At 51.7% G+C, this 20,801-nt stretch overlaps 2 protein-coding genes across 4 annotated transcripts; both read left to right on the top strand.

The window, feature by feature from the left end:
- The first annotated feature begins 1,269 nt into the window (after positions 1 to 1,269).
- On the top strand, positions 1,270 to 7,372 carry NEIL2 (nei like DNA glycosylase 2). 3 transcript variants are annotated; one of them, XM_059843098.1, is made up of 5 exons: positions 1,270 to 1,347; positions 3,647 to 3,793; positions 4,551 to 4,882; positions 5,727 to 5,923; positions 6,260 to 7,372. In XM_059843098.1, the coding sequence occupies exons 2-5, from the start codon at positions 3,656 to 3,658 to the stop codon at positions 6,574 to 6,576; spliced, it is 984 nt and encodes a 327-aa protein (XP_059699081.1). In that variant the 5' UTR covers positions 1,270 to 1,347; positions 3,647 to 3,655; the 3' UTR covers positions 6,577 to 7,372. The 3 variants fall into 3 exon arrangements, with proteins under 3 accessions (XP_059699081.1, XP_059699084.1, XP_059699082.1); XM_059843101.1 differs by lacking the exon at positions 1,270 to 1,347 and adding an exon at positions 1,383 to 1,431; XM_059843099.1 differs by lacking the exon at positions 1,270 to 1,347 and adding an exon at positions 1,449 to 1,961.
- A 1,256-nt stretch (positions 7,373 to 8,628) lies between these two features.
- Positions 8,629 to 20,773, top strand: FDFT1 (farnesyl-diphosphate farnesyltransferase 1). The gene is made up of 8 exons (XM_059843095.1): positions 8,629 to 8,789; positions 9,739 to 9,836; positions 13,354 to 13,537; positions 16,085 to 16,213; positions 16,605 to 16,796; positions 17,395 to 17,571; positions 17,787 to 17,939; positions 19,106 to 20,773. Exons 1-8 carry the CDS (start codon positions 8,688 to 8,690, stop codon positions 19,325 to 19,327), a joined length of 1,257 nt encoding a protein of 418 aa, XP_059699078.1. The 5' UTR covers positions 8,629 to 8,687; the 3' UTR covers positions 19,328 to 20,773.
- Positions 20,774 to 20,801: the final 28 nt, after the last annotated feature.

Genomic DNA, 20,801 nt, shown 5'->3' with positions numbered 1-20,801 from the left:
AATGATAATAAAACCAGAAGGTTTCTGCTTGATTCTGTCTACCCTCATCGGCTTCTTGGAGAGGGCAGGGAGTAAATGATGAAATACTGAAAACATTAAATATACCTGGAGAAGAAATGGTGAAGTGGGTCCTGTCCCAGAGAGCTCACAATGAAAAAATTACAGGGAATTTAAAGTCAGAAAAGATGAGATTTGGTTTCTCAGAGCCCTGTTCAGTCAAGTTTTGAACATAACCCAAGATGGAAATCTCACCACCTCTCTGGGTTCCTGTTCAGTGTCTAACCACCCTCACAGTGGAAATGTTTTCCCAAATCATAAAATGTGAGGCTGTTGGAAGGAACCTTAAAGCTCACCTAGTCCCACCCCCTGCCATGGGCAGGGACACCTTCCACTAGTCCAGGCTGTTCAAGGCCTTATTGAACCTGGCCTTTGACACTTCCAGGGATGGGGCAGCCACAACCACCTTTGGCATCCTGTTCCAGTGTCTCAAAGTTAATTTCTGACCACCCTCAAAGTTAATAATTTCTTCCTAATATCTAATCTAAATTTCCCCTCCTTCAACTTGCACCCATTACTCCTTGACCTATATAAAATTCCTATTTAATAAATATTAGGTTATTAATGAGAAAAAAAATCTTTGGTAAATTAATTGCCTAGACCTGGGAATTCCCAAGCAATGAGTCACTGCAGGAAAATCAATGTTGAGCCCCACAGAACCCCCTCCTATATGTAGGATTTGGGATGGCCAACACAGGATGAAAAACTCAGGGGTGACAGACCCAGCTTGGAGCAACTCAAAGCCAGACTGGGCAGGGCTTGGAGCAACCTGGTCTAGTAGAAGGTGTCCCTGCCCGTGGCAGAGAGGTGGAACTGGATGATCTCTAAGGTCCTTTTCAACCCAAACCAGTCTGTGACCATGATTTTAATATAAATGAGGAAAAGCCCCTGAACACAGCAGAGAGGGGAAAAGCCTTTGGGGACACTTAAAAACCACCATAACTCAGCTTTTTGGTCTTCTCCCTGAGTTTTACTCGGTAGGCCTTGGTCAGCCTGAATACTTCCAGCTGAACTCAGAGCCAACAGCCTGGAGCCAAAATCAGGCAGTCAGCAAGGGCTGTGTTCAGCCACCTCCCCCTCTGCAGGGGCACAGCCCTGCTCTGAGCACCCAATCACCCTGCCAGGTACTGCCCAGCTTCCTCCCCAGTCCAACCAGTTTACAGACCGGTACAGCTGGTGAGGTGAGTGAGATCAGCACCTAGAACCCGCCCATCGCTCCCTCAGCAGCCAACTGGGGAGCTCCTCTGCTTTTTGGGGAGGGGAGGGAGGTTCTTCCTCCCCTATAAAGAAGTGGGTGGAAGGAGATAGCGCGCAGTCTCGAGGGTGGGTGGAGGTGCTGGGGACAGAGGAAAGGGTGTGAGGAGTAGAGGAAAGGTAATGAAGTAGGGGGGAAGGCTGCCCAGCCTGCTCCCCAGATGGGTGCACACGGTAGGCCTGGGGAGAGCAGTGGATGAGACCTGGATGCAGGAATGTGGGGCTTGGGGGAAAAGCAGTGGGTGTCTTCACTGCCCTGGGGTGATGTGGGTGAGAATGAGGTGGGAACTCAGTGCCTGCTCTCTGATTTCCCTCTGGGGATGGCTGCAAACTGATGCTTGGCTGAATGTGAGCAGATGGAGGGTCAGAGCTGTGCCTTGAAGTCCCTGCAGGAGCCTTGCCCAGGGGTGTAAGGTCACAGGGAGCCTTCCTGCAATCCCTGGGTGCAGTCAGGTGCTGTGGGGGTGCAGGCAGAGCTGGGGTGAGTGGCATGAGCCTTGTCCTTGCTCTGTTCTGCTGTGGGTGCTGGGCTTTTGTCTGGGCACAAGGACTGGGAATGAGCCCATACAGGGGGAGGGTTTGTCCTGGAGGCCTGGCTCCCTGTCCCAGACCTGCAGAGGTACTAGCTTAGGTACCATGCTCATGGTAAGGTGAGTGTCATGCCCTGCAGATGGCTGGGGGTGGTTTTCCTCCTCCTCCTCCTTGGAGAGGGGAGTGCTGTGGATGAGACTGAAGTGGATCTAGAGTAAAAATGTGAAATAAGGAGGTACAAGGAGATAAGGCAATCAGGTACATGGGCTAAGGATGGCAAATGCTGGTGGTTCTGATGCAGTGGGGAACAGGGCAGTTTTTCCTCTTGACAAGGAGTGGTCCTTTGCTGTCAGGCTACAGCTGGGGCAGTGTGAGCATTAATATCTTAGAGAGCTCCCAGCACTTCCAGTCTCTCACAAGGAGCTGTGGAGAACTGACTTAGCAGCAGTCAGAGCTCTGCAGGTGATGAACTTCCCTGGGATGCGAGCTCTGGGCTCACAGGGCTGTGCTGGCACTCAATCTGTGAAGCCAGTGCCTGGATAGTCAGGGCAGACTCCTTGGATGACCTGTGCCCAGCTGCTTCCAGGGATCCAAACTGCTGCTGGTGCCTTTGGCAGCAGAAGCATCTCTTTAGGTGTCTCTTGATCAATGTAACATGCAGATTTTTTCAATAAAACTGGAGCAGGCCTGTGACTAATCATTACATGCCCTTGAAGACAGAGGACTAAAGCTCAGTCTTTTACCCTTGCTGAATCTAGTTTTGATGACCCCTTAATATCTGTACCTGGATCTAAGACATTCAATTCATGTTCCCTAACATGTTTTCTCTTGAGCCCTTCCAAAAGGGATTTGGTTTGTGCTGCAGCACAGGAATGGCTGGCATGAGGTGGGAATGGCTCTTCTGGTGGGGGGGCATAGGATTGGTGTTTATTTTCTCATCAAGCTGTCTCAGAGCTGTGCCAGGTGCCTCAGAGCCCTGTACTGAGTGCTGTGGAGCTTGAAGCTGAGCCTCTGATCAGTGCTGGTCTCTGGGATTAGTCTGCAGGGAGAACTGGTGCTGTGGGATGAAAGCCAAGATGAGCTTTCCTTGTACACCCACAGCCAGCAGAAGTCCTCAGAAGAACTGCAAGTAACTGGGGCTTCATGCCAGAAATAACTCTTTATGTATTGGTGTGACCTCCTGGAAGGAGCTGTAGGATGGTGCTGCCTCATCTCCCCCTCACCCAGAACCTTCTGCTCCCAGATGCTGTTAGCAGAATGCAGGAATGCTCCCCAACTGGTTCCATGCCATTGCAGTCAGTGGGGCAAGCAGTGGGTAAAGCCAGGGGTGGGGATGTTCTAATTCCAGGGCTGATCTTTCCATGGGAGCAGCACTTCCCGTGGTGTATAAGGAAAAAGATGGGTCACTGGCCTGTGCTGGTTCTGGGTCACTAATCATAAAATTATAGAATGGAATGGGTTGAAGGGAACTTAAAGATCATCTGCTTCCAACCCCAGTGATGTGGGCAGGGAAACCTCCCACTGCCCCAGGAAAAAAAGGACTTTGGGAGACTCCCCAGGCCAAATTCCCACTCTTAGTGTGAAAACTGCCATTGGAGTATGTTATTCAGGGCTGTGTTGGATTAAATTATATATATCCACTAGGATGGAAACTCATCCACCATCCTGGTCCTATTTATCTTCACGGACTTTGCCACAGGAACTTAAGGAGGAAATGTAGGAGGATGTTTTGTGTATTTTTGAGTTGCAGCTTCCATTCAAGTCTAGGGCAGTGTGTGACAAGGACCTGCTAATCCCTCTGCAGCTGCTGGAGATGCCAGAGGGCCCCTCAGTGAGGAAGTTCCAGCTGCTGACCTCCCCTTTTGTGGGACAAGTGGTGGCCAAGGTGGGGGGAAGCAGCCGGAAGCTCAGTGTGAATGACCTGAATGCCCTGAGGCTCCAGGACTCCCAGGTGAGTTGAATTTACAGATCCATGACAAGTCTGAGGGCAGAAATCACCATTGTCCCACACCTGGGTGACAGAAGGTGCAGAACCTGTGAATGTTTCCCTGAGGGTTTCACCTGGCTAAGTTGAGATGTCTGTGCTGTGGGTACTTGTCAGAAGTCACACTGGGTCGGTCCTGCTGGGGCTTCACTGGCCTGACACCTCCAGATGATGATTTGGACCTGACTGGCCAAACCCTGGTGCAGCCTCACCTCCGATTAAAGGTGCAGAGCAAAATTAAAAGCACAAAATGTGCCCAGCACAAAGTGGGAAGAGAAATCAGAAGTGATGATGACAAATTTCAAACCCCTGAGTGTCTGTCCTGGTGGGCCTGATGGGAATCCCTGCGAGGGATTCAGAATTGAATGACATCTAAACATCTTGTGCTTGAGGCAGGTAAAGAAAGGAATCTGCAAGGATGACCCTAGCTCTGATGGGGATGGTTTGAATGCTGAAGAATCCCATGTTCAGGGTGGGCTGATGTGCCCTCTAATAGAGGTTGTAGAAAATAAGTCACTTGTATGGAAACAGCCAGAGGTTTTACCCCTGGAAGTGTTCAAAATCAGGTTGGATGAGGGCTGAGCAACCTGGTCTAGTAGAGGTTGTCCCTGCCCATGGCTACGGGCTTGGAATGAGATGAGCTTTAAGGTCCATTTGAACCCAGGTCTTTCTAGAATGTTATAATCCTTTATGGATCATCAGCACATCCCACCTCTTTTCTCAGGTTCATGGGAAGAACTTGTACCTGGCATTTGTGGCAGCTGAAGGTCCTGCTGGACCAACTGCAGAAGAGACAGCACTGCAAAGAGAAGCTGCTTGTGGGGCACACTGTCCTGCCCAGGGACAGCAAGGACAGGATGGTGTTCCACATCCCTATTCCCAGGATGAGGAGCTGCAGGAAGCCCAGCACTCGAGATCTGAAGCCCCAGAGGCAGCAGAGGGTCGGGGCAATTGGCTGCGCATCCACTTTGGCATGTTCGGCAGCGTCCGCGCAAACGAGTTCTCGAGGGCAAGCAGAGCCAATAAAAGGGGGGACTGGAAGGATCCTGTGCCCAGGTATTCCCTCTTCTCTTTTCTCCCAAACCAAATCTGTGTGGGAATACTCTTAGCCTTGATTTTCTCTGATAATTTTTAAGGCATGAGTGAATGTGGGTTGTGTTCAACCAGAGAATCCACAGTGGAATTGCAGGATGAAGTTGTCTGGGGATTATAGTACCAGCTCTGCTAAGATTTTTACCTTGAAGAGAAAATTTTTAGGATGCCAGGCTGAATCATGCCCTAAAAATGCCAGTTTCTCCCAGTTACGTGTTTTTAAAAAAGCCTTGGATCAATAACAAACGTCTCATACACCTGGAATCACAGGCTGGAGTGATGCTGTAAAAGGCAGCAGGGAATTGAAAACACGGCTATGGTTTGTGTCCCATATCCCACTGGAATTGTAGAGAGCAAGGGGGAACAGCTTCCCCGAGAAGCTGTGGCTGCCCCATCCCCAGAAGTGTCCAAGGCCAGGCTGGACAGGGCTTGGGGTGGGGGAAGGTGTCCCTGCCCATGGCAGAGGGTGGCCCAAGATGATCTTTGGGTTCTCTTTCAACCCAAACCATTCTATGATTATTTTGAAGGATGACTTTATTTCTATACAAATGTTTTTAGATGCAGTTTTTTGTGCTACTTTTAACATCCATTTCTCTGATTTGTGGACTGCCCTGCTGAAGGCTTTGTCAACCAGGGTCACAGGGCAGCAGAAGGACAAACTCTCTGCCAGCTGTGTGGGTTTACCACCAAGCTTCATGGCTGCAGATCTTAAAGATGCCACCTTGTCTTGAGAGAGTGGCCAGCTGCAGAGTATAACTAGTTCAGAGATGTTTCTGATGAGAAATTCCAACTTCCCTGCTTTTCCCAGGCTGGTTCTGCACTTTGAGAGTGGAGGCTTCCTTGTTTTCTACAACTGCCGGATGCTCTGGTGCTCCTCTCCCAGGGCTGATCCTGCTTCTGACATCCTGTCTGTGGAATTCCACCGAGGCCGGGCGCTGCGTGCCCTCTGCACACCCGATCCCATCTGCTACACCCTCCTAGACCAAAGATATTTTTCAGGGCTGGGTGAGTTCCAGGGAATAGAGGCAGAAAGAGAAATGGAGGAAGGTGGGTGGGATGTCTACAGATGCAGAAGTGCATGTCTGGGCAATTTTCTCTTTAGTTTAAGAGCTTCTGATTGATCCAGCTGAGGGCATGTGGTCATCTTCAAGGTCTGCAACAGTAGAGGGAAGAGAACCCCTTCCAGTCAAATTCCCAGCTCTAAGTCTACTCTTTGGATCCCACCTCTGGTACAGGGAATGGTGTTGCTGGCTGTGATCCTTGAGGCAGAAATCACAGGTTGAAGCCAGCAGCCTGTATTAGAAATATCCTTGCTGTCTCCTTGTTTCTGACCCCTTCTAGGGAACATCATCAAGAATGAGATCTTGTACCTGGCCAGGATCCACCCATTAACACCAGGCTCCCTCTTGGCTCTCTCAGATCTGGAGCGCCTGCTGGACTGCGCCGTTCAGTTCAGCTCTGAGTGGCTGCACAACAAACTGCGTGGCCAAGGGCTGCACCCCCAGGTGTACCAGAAGGAGCAGTGTCCCCTGGGACATCCCCTGATGAAGGGCACTTTTGGACCCACGGGTGGCTTCAAGAGACTGACGTGGTGGTGCCCTCAGTGCCAGCCTGCAGTGCTGCCAGGGAATGGGGACCCTTCCCCAGTCACTGAGTGACCTGTCCTGCAGGGTGCTGGGTGGTCTCTGAGCCATGCTCCTCATTGTCCTAGAAGGTCTCTGTGGTTTCTTTCAGGCTGTTGTGTTTAGTCCTTAGGAAGTTAGCAGAGTTAAATGCCCAGTGGAGGTCCCAGGTCCCCTGAGTGGCTGTCCATGGTTTTTTTTGTCACAGTGGCACCACAGTGTAAAGAGTTTGACCAGGTCTGAGGTGCATTGGTCGCCTTATTCAGGTGGCAGTGGATGGGAAGTGTAAAGGGTTAAGCAGGGGATTGCTGTGGTCTGAAGTGACCCTGTCCCTTGACCCCAGATGAGTCAGCAAAACAGAGGATATCCCTCTGCCTAAGCAGCTTGATTAATTAGGAATTAAATAATCCTGCCTCTGTTTGGAGCTGAATACCTGTGTGCTGGGCTGTGACTGGGTGTGGTTAAACATGAGGGGCCGTTCCCATGGAATCTGACAGGAACAGCTCCCTCCTCCTTCCACATCAACATGTACAAAATATACGTCAGCAGTGCTTGGTGGAGCTCATCTCTGCACCCACAGGTTTCAGCTTTGTGGCAAACTGCCAATTCCAGATCTCACTGTAAAAACTTAAAAAAAATTACAGTGTGTGACAGTGTTGCATAAAACTCAGGATCTCCAAGGAAACCTGAAAGCAGAAAGGTTTGGAAATAGAGCTGTGTCTCTACACTAGATGGGAACTGCTGCTGTCCTCTCTCCCTGGATTTGAGTTTATTTTAATAAAAAGTTGTTGACTTGAGCAAAAAAAATAAAAGCTGGAATTAGAATCAGTGATGTTCATCTCAAGTGTGTCATTTCTGGCAGTTTCTTGGTTAAAAACTGGACTGTACATGGAAATTCCAGCTGCCTGGAATTGGTTAACAGCTGCCTGTTGAGGATGGTACCAGTGCCTTTCCTTAGCTGTGTAAGTGGTCTCATTAATGGGAATGGGATTTAAAGATGGATTGCAAATCAGCTGGGAATGCTGGAGATAAACACCTCTGCTGTAGGCAGCTGCTTCCTAGGCAAGACTTGCACAGCCTCTCCCCTGGGAACTGCAACACCTTTGAGTGGTTGCAGGTTATGGGATTGCTGAATAAACGAATTAATGGGGTTATGGGGCCAAAGAAGGTGGTTAATGTCCCTTCTGCAGGCCAAGTGCCTGTCCAAAACAAAGAATCATCGAATATCCTCAGTTGGAAGGGATCCACAATGATGATCACAGCCCAAGTTCTGGAAGAAAACCACTCACAAGAGAGAACCCCAGAAGCTGAATCTTGCACTTTGAAAGATGAGGATGGAGCTGGGTATGTGTTGGGTTCCCAGCACAGAAAAAGTGTGGCATGTGGAAGCAAGTCCAGAGGAGGCCATGGAGGTGCTCTGAGGGCTGGAGCCCCTCTGCTATGGAGACAGGCTCAGAGCTGGGGGTGTCCAGCTTGGAGAAGGCTCCAGGGAGATCTCAGAGCCCCTTCCAGTGCCCAAAGGGGCTCAGGAGGGCTGGAGAGGGACTTCGGAGAAGGGGGAATGCCTTCCCACTGCCAGATCACGGGGTTAGATGGGTTATGGGGAAGGAATTCTTCCCTGTGAGGAGGAGGTGGGGGCTGGGATGGAACTCCCTGAGAAGCTGTGGCTTCTCCGCCCCTGGAAGTGTCCAAGACCAGGCTGGACTGGGCTTGGAGCAACCTGGGATAGTGGACGGTGTCCCTGCCATTGGAAGGGGCTGGAGCTGAAATGTCTTCACGCTCCCTTCCCACGCCAACCCTCCCGTCCCTCCATGGCGGCTCCGCTTCCCTCACGCTCACACGAGAGGGTTCGGGGCCGCCGACTCCTTCCCGCTCCGCCTGTGCCGACGCCCGCCTCCGCCAATCAGCGCCCGCCGCCGGCCGTCACACCAGCCGCGCCGCTTTCCTATTGGCTGGCGCTGCCCTGGTGCGAGCGCGCCTTTACCAATCGAAGGCGCGCCCGCCCCACCGACCGATGTGCCGAGCGTTGTGATTGGCTGCGGGGCGGGGCTGGAGCGGCCCCGCCCGTTCCCGGTTAAGCGGCGGGTTGGGGGGGCGGCGGGAGCGCGCGGCGGCGGCGGTGGTGGTGGGGTCTCAGCGCGGCCCCCATGGAGCTGCTGCGGAAATGGCTGGGCCACCCCGAGGACATCTACAACCTGCTCCGCTTCAAGATGGGCGGCTACCGCGCCGTCATGCCTCGGATGGACACGGTGAGCGGCGAGGGATGCGCGGGCGGCGGGAAGCGCTTCGCTGTCGCCGGTGCGCAGTGCTCCCGGTGGGGAGCGGGGCACGGGAGGAGGAGGTGGGGGGTGCTGTCATGTCCGGGCGCGGATACGGTGTTGCCATGGGTGACCATCCCCTAGCCGGCGTGTATAGGACTTTGCCCGGCTGTGTGCGTCTCGGTGCTTCCCGGTTGCACCGGCTCCGCGATTCTATTGCATTGCTCGTACCGTGTGTGCATCCTACCGGTTCCGGGCATTCCACCGGTTTCAGGCATCCTGTACATTGGTGCATCCCACCGGCTCCAAGCATCTCTGCTGTGCCCGGTGCCACTACCCTGCGAGCTTCCCACCGGCTCCGGGCATCCCTTGCATTGCTCCGTGGCGGTACCAATGCTGGCCATCGCAGAGCCCCGGTGCTACCGGAGCATCCCGCGGCTCCAGCCATCCCTCGCATTGCTCGGTGCCGGTATCCTGCGAGCATCCCACTGACTCCGAGCATCTCAGGCTTCCCATGCATTTCTCGGTGCCCGTACCCGCATGCATCCCCCCAGCTCCGAGCATCCCTTGCATTGCTCGGTGCCGGTACTCTGCGCGCATCCCCGGGGCTCCGGACACCGCACGGCCCCGGCGCTGTCCGTACATGGCAGCGGCCGCGGAGCCGGGACGGGGCGGGTTAAGGGGCGGGTTTCGGGCCGGGGGCGGAGCGGCCGCAGCCCCCCGCCGCCGCTGCCGCGCCCCCATGGCGGCCGGCTCCCGGGCCGTGTCCGTGCTGCGGCGGACGCTGACCCTCTCCCCGCCGCGGAAGCCCCCGCGGGCAGCGGGCCGGCGGCGGGGACAGCAGCAGCAGCAGCGCTGCGGAGCCCCCGCGGCGCCCCCGGCCCCGCCGCCCGCCGCCCCCCGCCTCCAACCCGCGGCCCCCGGCCCGCTCTGCCCGCAGGACTCGCTGGGATGTGGCCTCCGCACCTGCTACCGGTACCTCAACCAGACCAGCCGCAGCTTCGCCGCCGTCATCCAGGCTCTGGATGGAGAGCTGCGGTGAGTGGGGGGACACCGGGGGCCGGGGAGGGCGTGCGGTGACCCCCGGCACTAGGGTTTTTTGGGGGGGGGTGGGTGGGGTGACACCCCAAAGCTGGGGATCCTCGGGAGGGTGTGGGTGCAGCTCATTCCCTGACACCGGGAACCCCCTGGAGATGGCGGGGGTCATTCTCCTCCCTGGGAGGTGGTGGCTACAATGCCACCCCAACACTGCGGATCCCACGGAACTTAGTGGGAGTTTCAGGAGCTGGTGGGTGTGATGCCCCCCAATACCAGAGCTGGGCCCATGCAATACCCCCAAAGTCCATTTTTCTCTAGTGGAGGTGCTGGGACACGCTCCCTCTCCCATCAGGAGCTGACTGGACTCGCTCAGCTCAGCTCAGCCCCACCCCATGCAGCAGGACGTGGGGCTTTTCACGTCCCAGCTGGCTGTACCACATCCCCCCTCCACACCACATCCCCCCCCCAGACTGGGTCTCTGGGCTGAGCCTCCTGGCCAGCAGGCTGTTAAACACAGGGCCTGGCAGTGTGCCCTGTGTGACACCCTGGGAATGTGTCCTGGCACTGCCAAGGCTGCCGCTGGACAAAGGCTGGAGGGAGGAGGTGAGGAAAAACCTGGGGCTGACCAAGGGTCTGGGCCTTGCCTGGGAGGTGCTTTTGGAAGCAGCTGCCTCAGAAGCTGTGCAGTTGTCACAGGGGGTTTGTTGCACACTCACTTTTTGCTCTGCAAATTTTGCTGCCCTGTGCAGAAGAGCTTCAGACAGGAATAGTGACAGAGGATGTAAAGCTCAGCTGGCCAGGGGGCCTCATGCCATGTAATTATTCTCCATATAATTCCCTATATTCATTTGACAGTTACTGATTTCAGTTTTTAAATCCCCAGTTAATTTCAAGATGGGTTGATGATCAAATTTAGGGGTTCTGGGAGTTGTTCCAGACACGTGTGATGGCTCTGATCTGAGCAGTTGCAGGCACCACCCCAAGCACTGGGTGGTCTGTGGGGTTTCTGAGCCCTGGTTTGGCATTTTGGATGGTGCCCCATAGCTGTGTCCAGTGTTTATGAAATGATGTTTGCAGGCTGGTTGACAGGCAGAGAAGTTCAGTGGTTTGGCTGAAATTGCATGGAAAAGTACAAGTAGGGCCAAGAATTAAGCTTTTTATTTTCCATGCTTTTTCTGTGCAGGAATTAAGAAAAAAAATTAAGAAAACACTATGAAACCTGTTAGCAATGTGTCTGCCCTGTGCTTGCCTCCAACTTCGTGCAGTTTTCTTTGTCTGTCTTTTTTGTCCTTTAATCCTTGCCCTGCAGTCTGTGGGATCAGGATCACCCTTCAGGGCCCAGAAACTTCTGCCTGGCATCCTAAAAGTGCTCTTGCCTGATCTTTGCAACCCACGGTTGGGCAGGGATAGTGGTTGGATTACAGCTGGCTCAGTAGTGCATCAGGAGAGATTCATTTTCAAAGCCTAGGAGTCCCACCAGAGAATTTAGGGACAAACAAGGGAAATACAGAATAGGGAGGATAGAGAAATAGGTAGAGCCACAGCCTTACAGAAGGAAATAATTTTGCTGGATCAAAAAAGTGCTTGCATTGATGTTGACCTCATCAGGGAGTTCAGCTGAGCCCCTGTGGTTACAGACAGGCATCTCAGAAGGGCTGCTGGAAAATGGGGAACTTCTGGAGGAGTGCTTGGGGCAGTGCTTCCCTGGCCAGACAGGGTATTGGTAGTTGAGCTGAAATGTCTGGTTCCTCCTTTCTGTTTTTTTTTTTTTTTGCCCCATAAACCACCTGTTTTGCTGGCCCGAGCCCTGTCCAGCTCGTTGCTCCATGGTTAGGGCATTTTCTGGGAAGGTGGGAGGCTCAAAACTGCAGTTTCATCCACGGCTGAGCCAACAGCATCATAACTGCTGCTGGTGGAAAAGAGTTATGATCCAAGCTCATAGCTCCTCTCCTGGTGATGGAGAGGAGGAGAGGGGTGCTCCTGCCTCTCTGCTGCCAGTTCCATGGTCCTGCCTGTCTTTGGAACTCTTCAGGATCTATTCCTGAGGGTCCAGCACAGGCTCTATGTTCTGGCAAGGAGAAAGGAGACTCTTCACCTGGGCAGGAGGGAGCTGTAGCCAGGACAGGGCTGAGCTTGAGCTCTGGAAGATCCAGAATTGTTCTTTGCAAGTATCTGCTTCCATTTGTGCCACGGGTCTAAATTCAGTATGGGATGGAAGTTAGGGAGGCAGGTAAGGTCTGGATGCAGAACTGAGGTTAAATAAGTGTTTTAACTCTGCTGGGTTCTGGAATTACTGTTGGCTCTTCCCTGGGCATGATGCCCATGTGAGAGGTGTGTCTGGGATGGCATTTCCAGGTTCTGATCTGCTTTTCTTGGGGGCTTCTGGAAGCAGGTTGGAGCCTTGGGCACTTGTATCCTGTTGGATGAACATTTACAGCCTGGTTGGAATGGAAAAACTCAGTCACACAGAGGAACAGGAGCACGAGAGGGCTGCTCATGTGGTGTGACAGAGGTGTTAAATACCCTTCTAATCAAGGAAGAAAAAGCCAAATTTAACAGTATTGGCTCTAAGAGCAAGTCAGTTTTCCCTGGGTGATTAATCACTGCTTGCATATTGTCATTCCAGGAGTACAGCACCATTAGCATTCAAGCTACTTTCCATTTGTTAAACAATTAATAAATGCTTCATCTCCTTGGCATATATCCCTGTGCTCATGGAGATCTGGGGATTATTTAATATAAATCCTGGAGTTGCAAACAGCATTTCTTGCCATCAGGACTTGGTTTTGTTTGTTTTTCTTTTTTTTCCTTCAGCTGCAGAAATGTGGAGGCAGGGATGGGGAAGAAAGCAGGGATAGGGAAGGCAGGGGTGGTGGGAGCAGGAGGGGAGGTGGCTCTCCAGCAGCTTCCTGCTGGGATGCTGGAGCACATGGGCTGCCTCCAGTGTCTTGCTCCTGGAGATATAAACTACAGGGTGATTTTGGCTCTTTCTGCCAGTCCTAATGTTCCTGTTGCACAGTGTGACCCCTTTATTCCTCCCCAACAGGGAGCAGGGAATATTTTCCCCCAACAGGGTAAAAGGTGTGCAGAGAAGGGGGAGTGATGGAGAAAACATACCTGTTTTTCCCCCCCTTCCCTATTTGACGTTTGCATTTCCAAATAAGCTGACCTCAGGCTCTGTTCTCTGGGTCCAGGTGAGTGCTGGCTTTGCTTGCAGGGTTGGATCTTCCCTGCTCAGGGAGCTCACAGGCCTGACCCTTCCCTGATACACATCTTGGAAACCCCAAAATCATGCTGTAGTTCCCTGATACACATCTTAGAAACCCCAAAATCATGCTGTAGTTCTCCTCATGAGGGGAAATCCTGGATTTCCTAACCTGGCTGGTATCTTCCAAGGGCACCTGGCAGTGCCACTGTGTGACACGCTGAGCTCAAAGTGCCTCTGCTGAAGGCAGCTGCTTGTCCTGCCTCCTAGGCACTGCCAACTAAAGGATTACTGGTTTTTCTCCATTTCCAGCCATGCAGTCTGTATATTCTACCTGGTTCTCCGTGCCCTGGACACTGTAGAGGATGACATGAGCATCCCCTTGGATGTCAAGGTCCCGATGCTGCACGAGTTCCACTCCCATCTCTACCAGCCAGACTGGAAGTACACAGAGAGCAAGGAGAAGGATAGGCAGGTGCTGGAAGACTTCCCAACGGTAAGGCAGCCTCCTCCTTGCTCCTGGTGGCATCTCTGGGTGCATGGTTGTCTCCATGTGGTGCCTGCAGAGCTTGTTCAGTGCCACAGATCTTCCCAAGGGCTCCATCACCTGCCTGGGGCTGGGTGCCAAGCTGGGGTGAGAAACTCAAACATTGGGCAACGCTGTGGGGCAGAGGGGATCTGGCTGTGGAAAAGTGCCAGCCCTGGAAAGTGGCTTTTTGCCTTCTCTCCTGGAAGAGCACATGACCATTGTCTTGTGGAGAGATTTGGGGTTGTTACCCAGCACAGTGAATTGGCTGTGTATTGTATTTGTGGGGTGTTCTGATGAAGGAAGGAATGGTGAATTTGACTCTATGTTTTTAGAAGGTTAATATTATATCATATCATATCATATCATATCATATCATATCATATCATATCATATCATATCATAATTATACTAAACTATACTAAAGAATACAGAAAGGATATTTATAGAATGCTAAAAAGGTAATAATGAAAACTCATGACTCTTTTCAGAGTCTCAACACAATTTAGCACTGATTGGCCAATGAGTGAAAACAACTCACACCAGAAACCAGTAAAACAATTACTTGTAAATAAAAAATCTTTAAACATCTTTAATCTAAAAATCTTTAATCTTTAATCTTATTTCATATAAGCAAAACAAAAGAAAAGTTAATAAGATATTTTTTTTTTTCTCTGAGGCTTTTCAGCTTCTCAAGAGAAAAATCTTAGACAAAGAGATTTTTTTAAAAAATGTAAATGGGACACCTGTCTGCACAGTGGGAGGTGTTCCTGCCCTCAGGTAGGGCAGAGGGTGGAATGAGATGAGCTTTAAGGTCCCTTCCCACCCAAACCATTCCATAACTCTGTGATATAAGACAAAAAGCACCCTCACTGTTATCAGTAACAATATTGTGTTGATTTTTTTATTGTTGAGTTGATTTTTTAGGGCTTTTTTCATCGCTCTCTTTAAGAACAAATGTAATAGTTCTGGTGAAGAGCCTCTCATTTTCAGAGGATGCTCTATTTTGTTCAGGTTTTTACCATTTTTAGTTTATTCTACCCTTTTCAGGCTTTCCCTAGCAGTGGGAATGGGGTAGTTGTTTGGGGAACTGGGATGTGTTGTGAGTTCTGATGCTCAGGTTTGGGGTGACTGTGGCTGTGGCCTGTCAGGGTGTGGAGTGCTCTAGGGGATGTCTGTGTTGGGATTCTTGGCAACAAGAATGTGGGTAGGGATACAGTAGGTAAGTCAGTGGCTTGGCTTTAGAGGAGCTTTTTAAAAGGTGTTTGTGGCACTTTGCTGTTCTCTCTTGGTGTTTATGTTATTTATTTGAGGCAATCCATGCTCAGGTATGAATTTAATATTTTTAATATTTTAAATGAATATTTTAATATTTTAATAAACATTCTAATAAATTTATTTTAATTAATATTTTGATAAATATTATTTTAATATTTTAAATAAATCCATGATCAGGTATTATTTAATAATCATAAAATTGTAGAACCATGGAATTGTTAGGTTGTGTGGAACCATAAAAGCTCATCCCATACCATCCCCTGCCATGGCAGGGACACCTTCCACTAGACAAGGTTGCTCCAAGCCTTATCCACCCTGACCCTGAATTTTTTGAGGGGCATTGACAGCTTCTCTGGGCATGCTCTGCCCGTGCCTCACCACCCTTATAGTAAAAAACTTCTACTAATATTTCCTAGAGGTGCATTTGCAGGCTCTGCCCCTCTTTGAAGGGGACTGAAGCCACAGAGACAGAGGCAGAGTGGATACATTTGTTTTATAGACAGACCCTTGTGGCACACAACCCCTGGGCTGGCTGCAGTCACCCACTGATGGAGAATAAAGCTTAGCACAGTAAAACATGATGCTCCATAGTTTTGGGAAAAGGAGGATGCACTTTTTAAGTTTTTTTTTTTCAGTGAGAGTGATGGAGACACTGCAGGTGTCCTTGCCCATAGGAGGGGGGTTGGAACTAGATCTTCAAGGTCATTTCCAGCCCAACCCACTCTGTGATTCTATGGTCACATTGCTGGACATGCTGTAGGTGGATTTCACACTTTGCTCAATGATTGTTGCCTTTCCAGTTGTGCCAGATGTTTGAAGCTAGAGCTGGAGAGAGCTGGGGAGAGCAGAGCACCAGAAACCTCCCTTGGGTCTTTTCCCATGGCTGGTGTGATGGAATGCTCTCAAATTACAGAGGAAAACAGCTCTGTGTACCAAGTGCAGTCAGTTTTGTCCTGCAGCTCCCAGATGATACCAGTCCAAGGCCACAGAGCCTTCCCAAAGATTCTGCTCTGTCTGATCTCCTGCCAGAGACCATCCTGTTTAGACTGGGAACAGGCTAAGCCTGAGCTCCAAGGACCTTGAAACAGCTCAGGTTGAAGGAGTTGTCCCAGATCTCCAGCCAGGGCAGGATTAGAGCCTGGTAAACAGTATTTTTCTGATTTGTTAATAAATGTTGAGCTGTGCTGCTTTTTTTTTTTCCTTCCTGAACACTCTCTTTCTGTTTTCACCATGCTACAGATCTCCATGGAGTTCAGAAACCTGTCCAAGGTCTACCAGGATGTGATTTCAGATATTTGTCACAAGATGGGTGTTGGGATGGCAGAGTTCTTGGAGAAAAAGGTGGATTCTCAGCATGAGTGGGACAAGGTGAGTCAGCCCAGACAGAGGAATGGACTGAGCATGAGTAGGGTCATGGAGTTAAGGTTGGAAAGCCCTCTGAGTTCATCAAGCCAAATCATTCCACCAGCACTGCCAAGGCCACCACAGAACCGTGTCCCCAAGTGCCACATCCACAGGTTTTTTGAACACTTCCAGGTAGGGCCCACCTTGTCTCTATGAAAGGAGTAGACAGAGCATCCCTGTTGGGAAAAACTGTTTTCATGGGAAAGCTGAGACATCCTAGGGAGATCTTGCATCAAATGAACTGTCAGTTGCTTTTTGTAAAACTCACTGTGGCAAACAGGCAGCTCTTTATAACTACTCCTTTTATCTTGTTTTTTTTTTCCCCCCCTTTCCCAACTTGGCACCTCCTTGGCAGTACTGTCACTACGTTGCTGGGCTGGTGGGGATTGGCCTTTCCCGTCTCTTCTCTGCATCAGAGCTGGAAGATTCCATCGTGGGGCAGGACACAGACCTGGCAAACTCCATGGGCCTCTTCCTGCAGAAAACCAACATCATCCGTGACTATCTGGAGGACCAGCTGGAGGGAAGGGAATTCTGGCCCAGGGAGGTGAGGAAAAACCTCATAAAATGCTACTGTTGGCTGTACATCTTGGTAATGACAGTTCTGATGACAGCTGGCTGATATCTGTCTGCAGCTCTCTGGGTACAGATGTGGGCACAAGGTGATGTCACCATGCACTGCCAGGAGCTATTTAGGCAGCTTTCTCCTCTCTGCTAGGTTTTCTCTAGGAATGAGGGAGGAGGAGACTGCCTGAGATCCCAGGAGGGTACCCAAAAGCTCCCAAAAAGCAGGATCAGCTCTGCCTGTGCCTGACATGATGTCCAAAAATTTTTCTCCCCCTTTTCCTGTGGCTCAGCTGTCTCACAGGGCATTTCTTGATGTGTGACTCACCTTGTCCTTGCCCTCCCTAGGAAAGATGTGGAGATGAGTTTCACCCTCCTACTTTACCATCTCTTTGTGTGCACCAAGGCCACTGTCACGTCCCCACAGTGACGCCTGCCCTTCCTGCCTTTCTTTACCCCAGCGATGCTCCAAGGCTGTTGTGTGGGGGTTTTGGGTGGTTCTTGTTGCTCTCCCAGACCTGCTGTCTCTCTGATGACATCACTGCACCCTCCAGCTCAGGAACACTTCTCTTGGTGTTTAGGTTTGGAGCAGATATGCCAAGAAGCTCTCAGACCTTGCCAAGCCAGAGAACATCGACGCGGCCGTGCAGTGCCTCAATGAGCTCATCACCAACGCCCTCCACCACGTCCCCGACGTCCTCACCTACCTGTCCCGCCTCAAAAACCAAAGTGTCTTCAACTTCTGTGCTATCCCCCAGGTGAGCTGAGCTTCCAAGTGCTTCCTCACCCTCTGCAGCCCAGCTGGTGAGGAGCTGGAGGTGGAGGAGGTTCCGTGTCGTGGGTTTTTTGCCTATTTCTTGGCTCCTGCCATTTCTGCTGTTGTTGAGGTTGTGGCTCCACTCCATGGATGTCACTGTGGAGAGGGTGACCCTTTGGGAAGTTCCTTGCAGTGCAAGTTGCTGTCTCTCCTCAGGTGATGGCCATTGCCACACTGGCTGCCTGCTACAACAACCAGCAGGTGTTCAGGGGGGTGGTGAAGATCCGCAAGGGCCAGGCTGTCACCCTCATGATGGATGCCACGAACATCCAAGCTGTCAAAGCCATCATGTACCAGTATGTGGAAGAGGTAGGTTCAGCAGTTTGTTTTGGGTCATTTCTGGCTGTTCCTGTCCCTGTTCTTGGGGTGGGATTGGGAGTACATTGGGGATCTGTTAATTTTATCCTTGGCTCAGTGGTGGTGGGGAGTGGTGACCCTGATGTGGTTTTGGTCTGGACCAAATTGTGCTTGATGTGTTCCCTTGAATGTTCCCTGGGTCTGGGTCTGTGTTGAGAAGTAGGGACTGGGGCCATGGGCATCCTGGCCTGGACCAGCAGTAGTGTATCCAGCAGGACCAGGGTAGTGCCCATCCCCTTGACCCAATTCTGGGGCCAGTTCTGGCCACTCACAACATGAAGGACATTGAGGGGCTGGAGCGTGTCCAGAGAAGGGAATGGAGATGGGGAAGGGGCTGGAGCACCAGGAGTAGCTGAGAGAGCTGGGGAGTGGCTCACCCTGGAGAAAAGGAGGCTCAGGGGGACCTTATGACTTCCTCCTGACTTCAGGGTCCTGTGGAGATTAAAAGTTCACATGGAGAGTCAACCGGTAGAGGGTTTTATGGGAAAAAAACACCCCCATCCCCAAAACCCAATTCCAGAGAAGGCTATTAAATAAAAATACTTCACTTCTGCAGCAGGGAGACCCCAAACCATTAGAGCTGCCCTTGTGAACTGGCTGATCCCATGGCAAGGGACAGTGACACTGCTGGGCTTTAACCCAGGAGAGGGTCTCTGCTTGAGCCCACCTTGCTCAGACTCCTGCAGAGGAGTATCTCAGAAAGCCATGAGAAGAAACCCCCAAATGCCACAGAATCAGGTGATGAGGAGGCTGTTTCCAGGCAGGAATGTTCCCACTGGTGTCAGGTGGGCTATACAGCGAGTGAGGATTGCAGAGTGAAAAACCCTGATCCCAGTAACACCACTGGTCCCAGTAACACCACTGGGGCTTGAGGGATCGTGTCCAAAGCCATGTGGTCCATGTCCCATCATGGGGTGCCCTCAAGAGGCAGCTTGGCTTAGTGCACTTCCCAAGGGAAGTGGGAAAGGGGGGATGGGCCCCTGGCCCCATCCAGCTGTCCCTTGCCTCATGGCTCTCCACCACCGACGTCACTCTTGGCCCTTAAAACTTCAACCTCCTCCCATTTTCCTCCCTGAACTTCCTGTGGGAGCCATAACTCCTCCTCCCTCCTCCTTCAGATCTACCAGAAGATCCCGAGCACGGACCCCTCGTCCAACAAGACGCAGCAGGTGATCTCCTCCATCCGCGCCGCCAGCCTGCCCGCCGGCCCCATGGCCTCCCGCCACCACTACTCCCCCATCTACCTGTCCTGTGCCATGCTCCTGGCAGCCCTGAGCTGGCAGTACCTCAGCACCCTCTCCAAGGCCACCGAGGAGTACGTGCAGGCAGGAGACAACTGAAGGGCACTGGCCGGGTGGGGGGACAATGGTGGCAGATGGGTGGCAGGAGACTCCTGGTCCCCTGCTCTGGGGTGGCCCAGCACTGGGATGGTGACAAGGATGGGACACTGGGGAGCTGCAGCCCCCGGGGTGACCGTGTGGCACTGCTGGCCTCCATCCTCACTGCCCTTGCTGTCTGCTTGGATGGCTGCAAATGCTGACTGGAGTCTTAGTGCTTGGGGTTGAGTATTTTTTTTCTCCCTTCTTTCCTGTTTACCTGAAAGTTTTTGGTGATTTTTTTTTGTTTGGTTGTTTTTTTTTTTTCCATTAGGATGGTTTGAAATAGAAACTCCAGTTGTTTATTTTCTTCCTTGAGATTTGAGGCATCTTTCCAGCTCAGAGCTGAGTAAAACCCTGAAGGTTTTGCCTCCCTTTCTTAGGCAGCCTCTTCTCCCTCCCCTCTGGTGCCTGCTCCATGCTGGAAAGATGCTGCTTCAGCTGGGAGAGGAATGTGCTTCCTTATCCAAGGAAAAGGCTCTGGCCACTTTCTGGCCCTCAGTGATTGACATCCTGCAGCCTGGAAGCAGGCAGAGGCCACAGTCACATTTCTGTTGTGCTGAAGGATGCTGAAATGAGCCCTTTTAATGTTAAATATATGGGAGGTGAGGTACTCTGTCCACCTGAATGTGCCCCCAGCTGAAAGGCAGCTGTGCAGCTCCCTGCCCTGGGACAGATGGCCCCTGCAGTGACACAGATCTTGTTTCAGCAGTGGGGAAGTGGTTAAAATAAGAAGGGAGCTGCCAGCACAGCCCTGAGCTCATAACCCCAGGCCTGACCCCACAGCAGGCTCTGGGCTCTGCACTGACCCAGCCCCAGGGCAGGGGTGGTCGTGGCAGAGCAAGGCAGGGGAGTGAGAGTTTGCACCCTGCTGTCCCTCATGGGATGCTTTTTTAGGGGGGCTTTGCTCACCCTGGAAGGGAGGAGTGACCCCTGCCAGGAGCTGGGAAGGCTGGAGCCACCGAGGGGATGACCAGGGCAGGTTTCCCTGACCCTCTTGGCTCTGGCTTTGGATCAGACTGATGTGTGAGCTGCAAGAGGCTCCCACTGCTGTCTTCAAACACATCAGGCTGGACTGACAAGAGGAAACAGCACTCTGAAGGCAAGTCCTGTTCTCCTGGGGTGGATTGTTGTTTGCAAGGTCCCTACCCACCCCCTTCAAATGCTGCTTTGCTGTCCTGAAAGGAAGGAGAGCCCATATCCTGGTCTAGGACAGAGCTACCAGGTGCAGGGTGGTGGCCTTTGCAAGGCCAACCCTGTGGCCAGGCTGTTACTCAGAAGGAGAGCCCCTTCTCCACAATTCCTGGTGTAGATTTAAGCTGTTGTTCTAAAGAAACTCGTGGTAGCTCTCTTTGTGCAGCTTCCAGTCTTGTTGAAATTAAAAGTTTTCTTTGGAAAAAAAAAAAAAAAGTGCTGGGTCATCTTTTTTTTTTTTTCA

Source organism: Haemorhous mexicanus, chromosome 3 (genome assembly GCF_027477595.1).
Source record: "Haemorhous mexicanus isolate bHaeMex1 chromosome 3, bHaeMex1.pri, whole genome shotgun sequence".
In the NCBI taxonomy this organism is placed as follows: Eukaryota; Metazoa; Chordata; class Aves; order Passeriformes; family Fringillidae; genus Haemorhous; species Haemorhous mexicanus.
Note: the sequence above shows the minus strand (reverse complement) of the source record. Positions and strands in the feature narration are given on the sequence as shown.

Bases quoted from the DNA above. Each gene is read 5' to 3' on its own strand.
- FDFT1 (XM_059843095.1), top strand. From the start codon at position 8,688: ATGGAGCTGCTGCGGAAATGGCTGGGCCACCCCGAGGACATCTACAAC. The intron at 13,538-16,084 runs GTAAGGCAGCCT...ACCATGCTACAG, and splicing joins TGCTGGAAGACTTCCCAACG to ATCTCCATGGAGTTCAGAAA. The intron at 17,940-19,105 runs GTAGGTTCAGCA...CTCCTCCTTCAG, and splicing joins TGTACCAGTATGTGGAAGAG to ATCTACCAGAAGATCCCGAG.
- NEIL2 (XM_059843098.1), top strand. From the start codon at position 3,656: ATGCCAGAGGGCCCCTCAGTGAGGAAGTTCCAGCTGCTGACCTCCCCT. The intron at 3,794-4,550 runs GTGAGTTGAATT...CTCTTTTCTCAG, and splicing joins TGAGGCTCCAGGACTCCCAG to GTTCATGGGAAGAACTTGTA. The intron at 4,883-5,726 runs GTATTCCCTCTT...TGCTTTTCCCAG, and splicing joins TGGAAGGATCCTGTGCCCAG to GCTGGTTCTGCACTTTGAGA.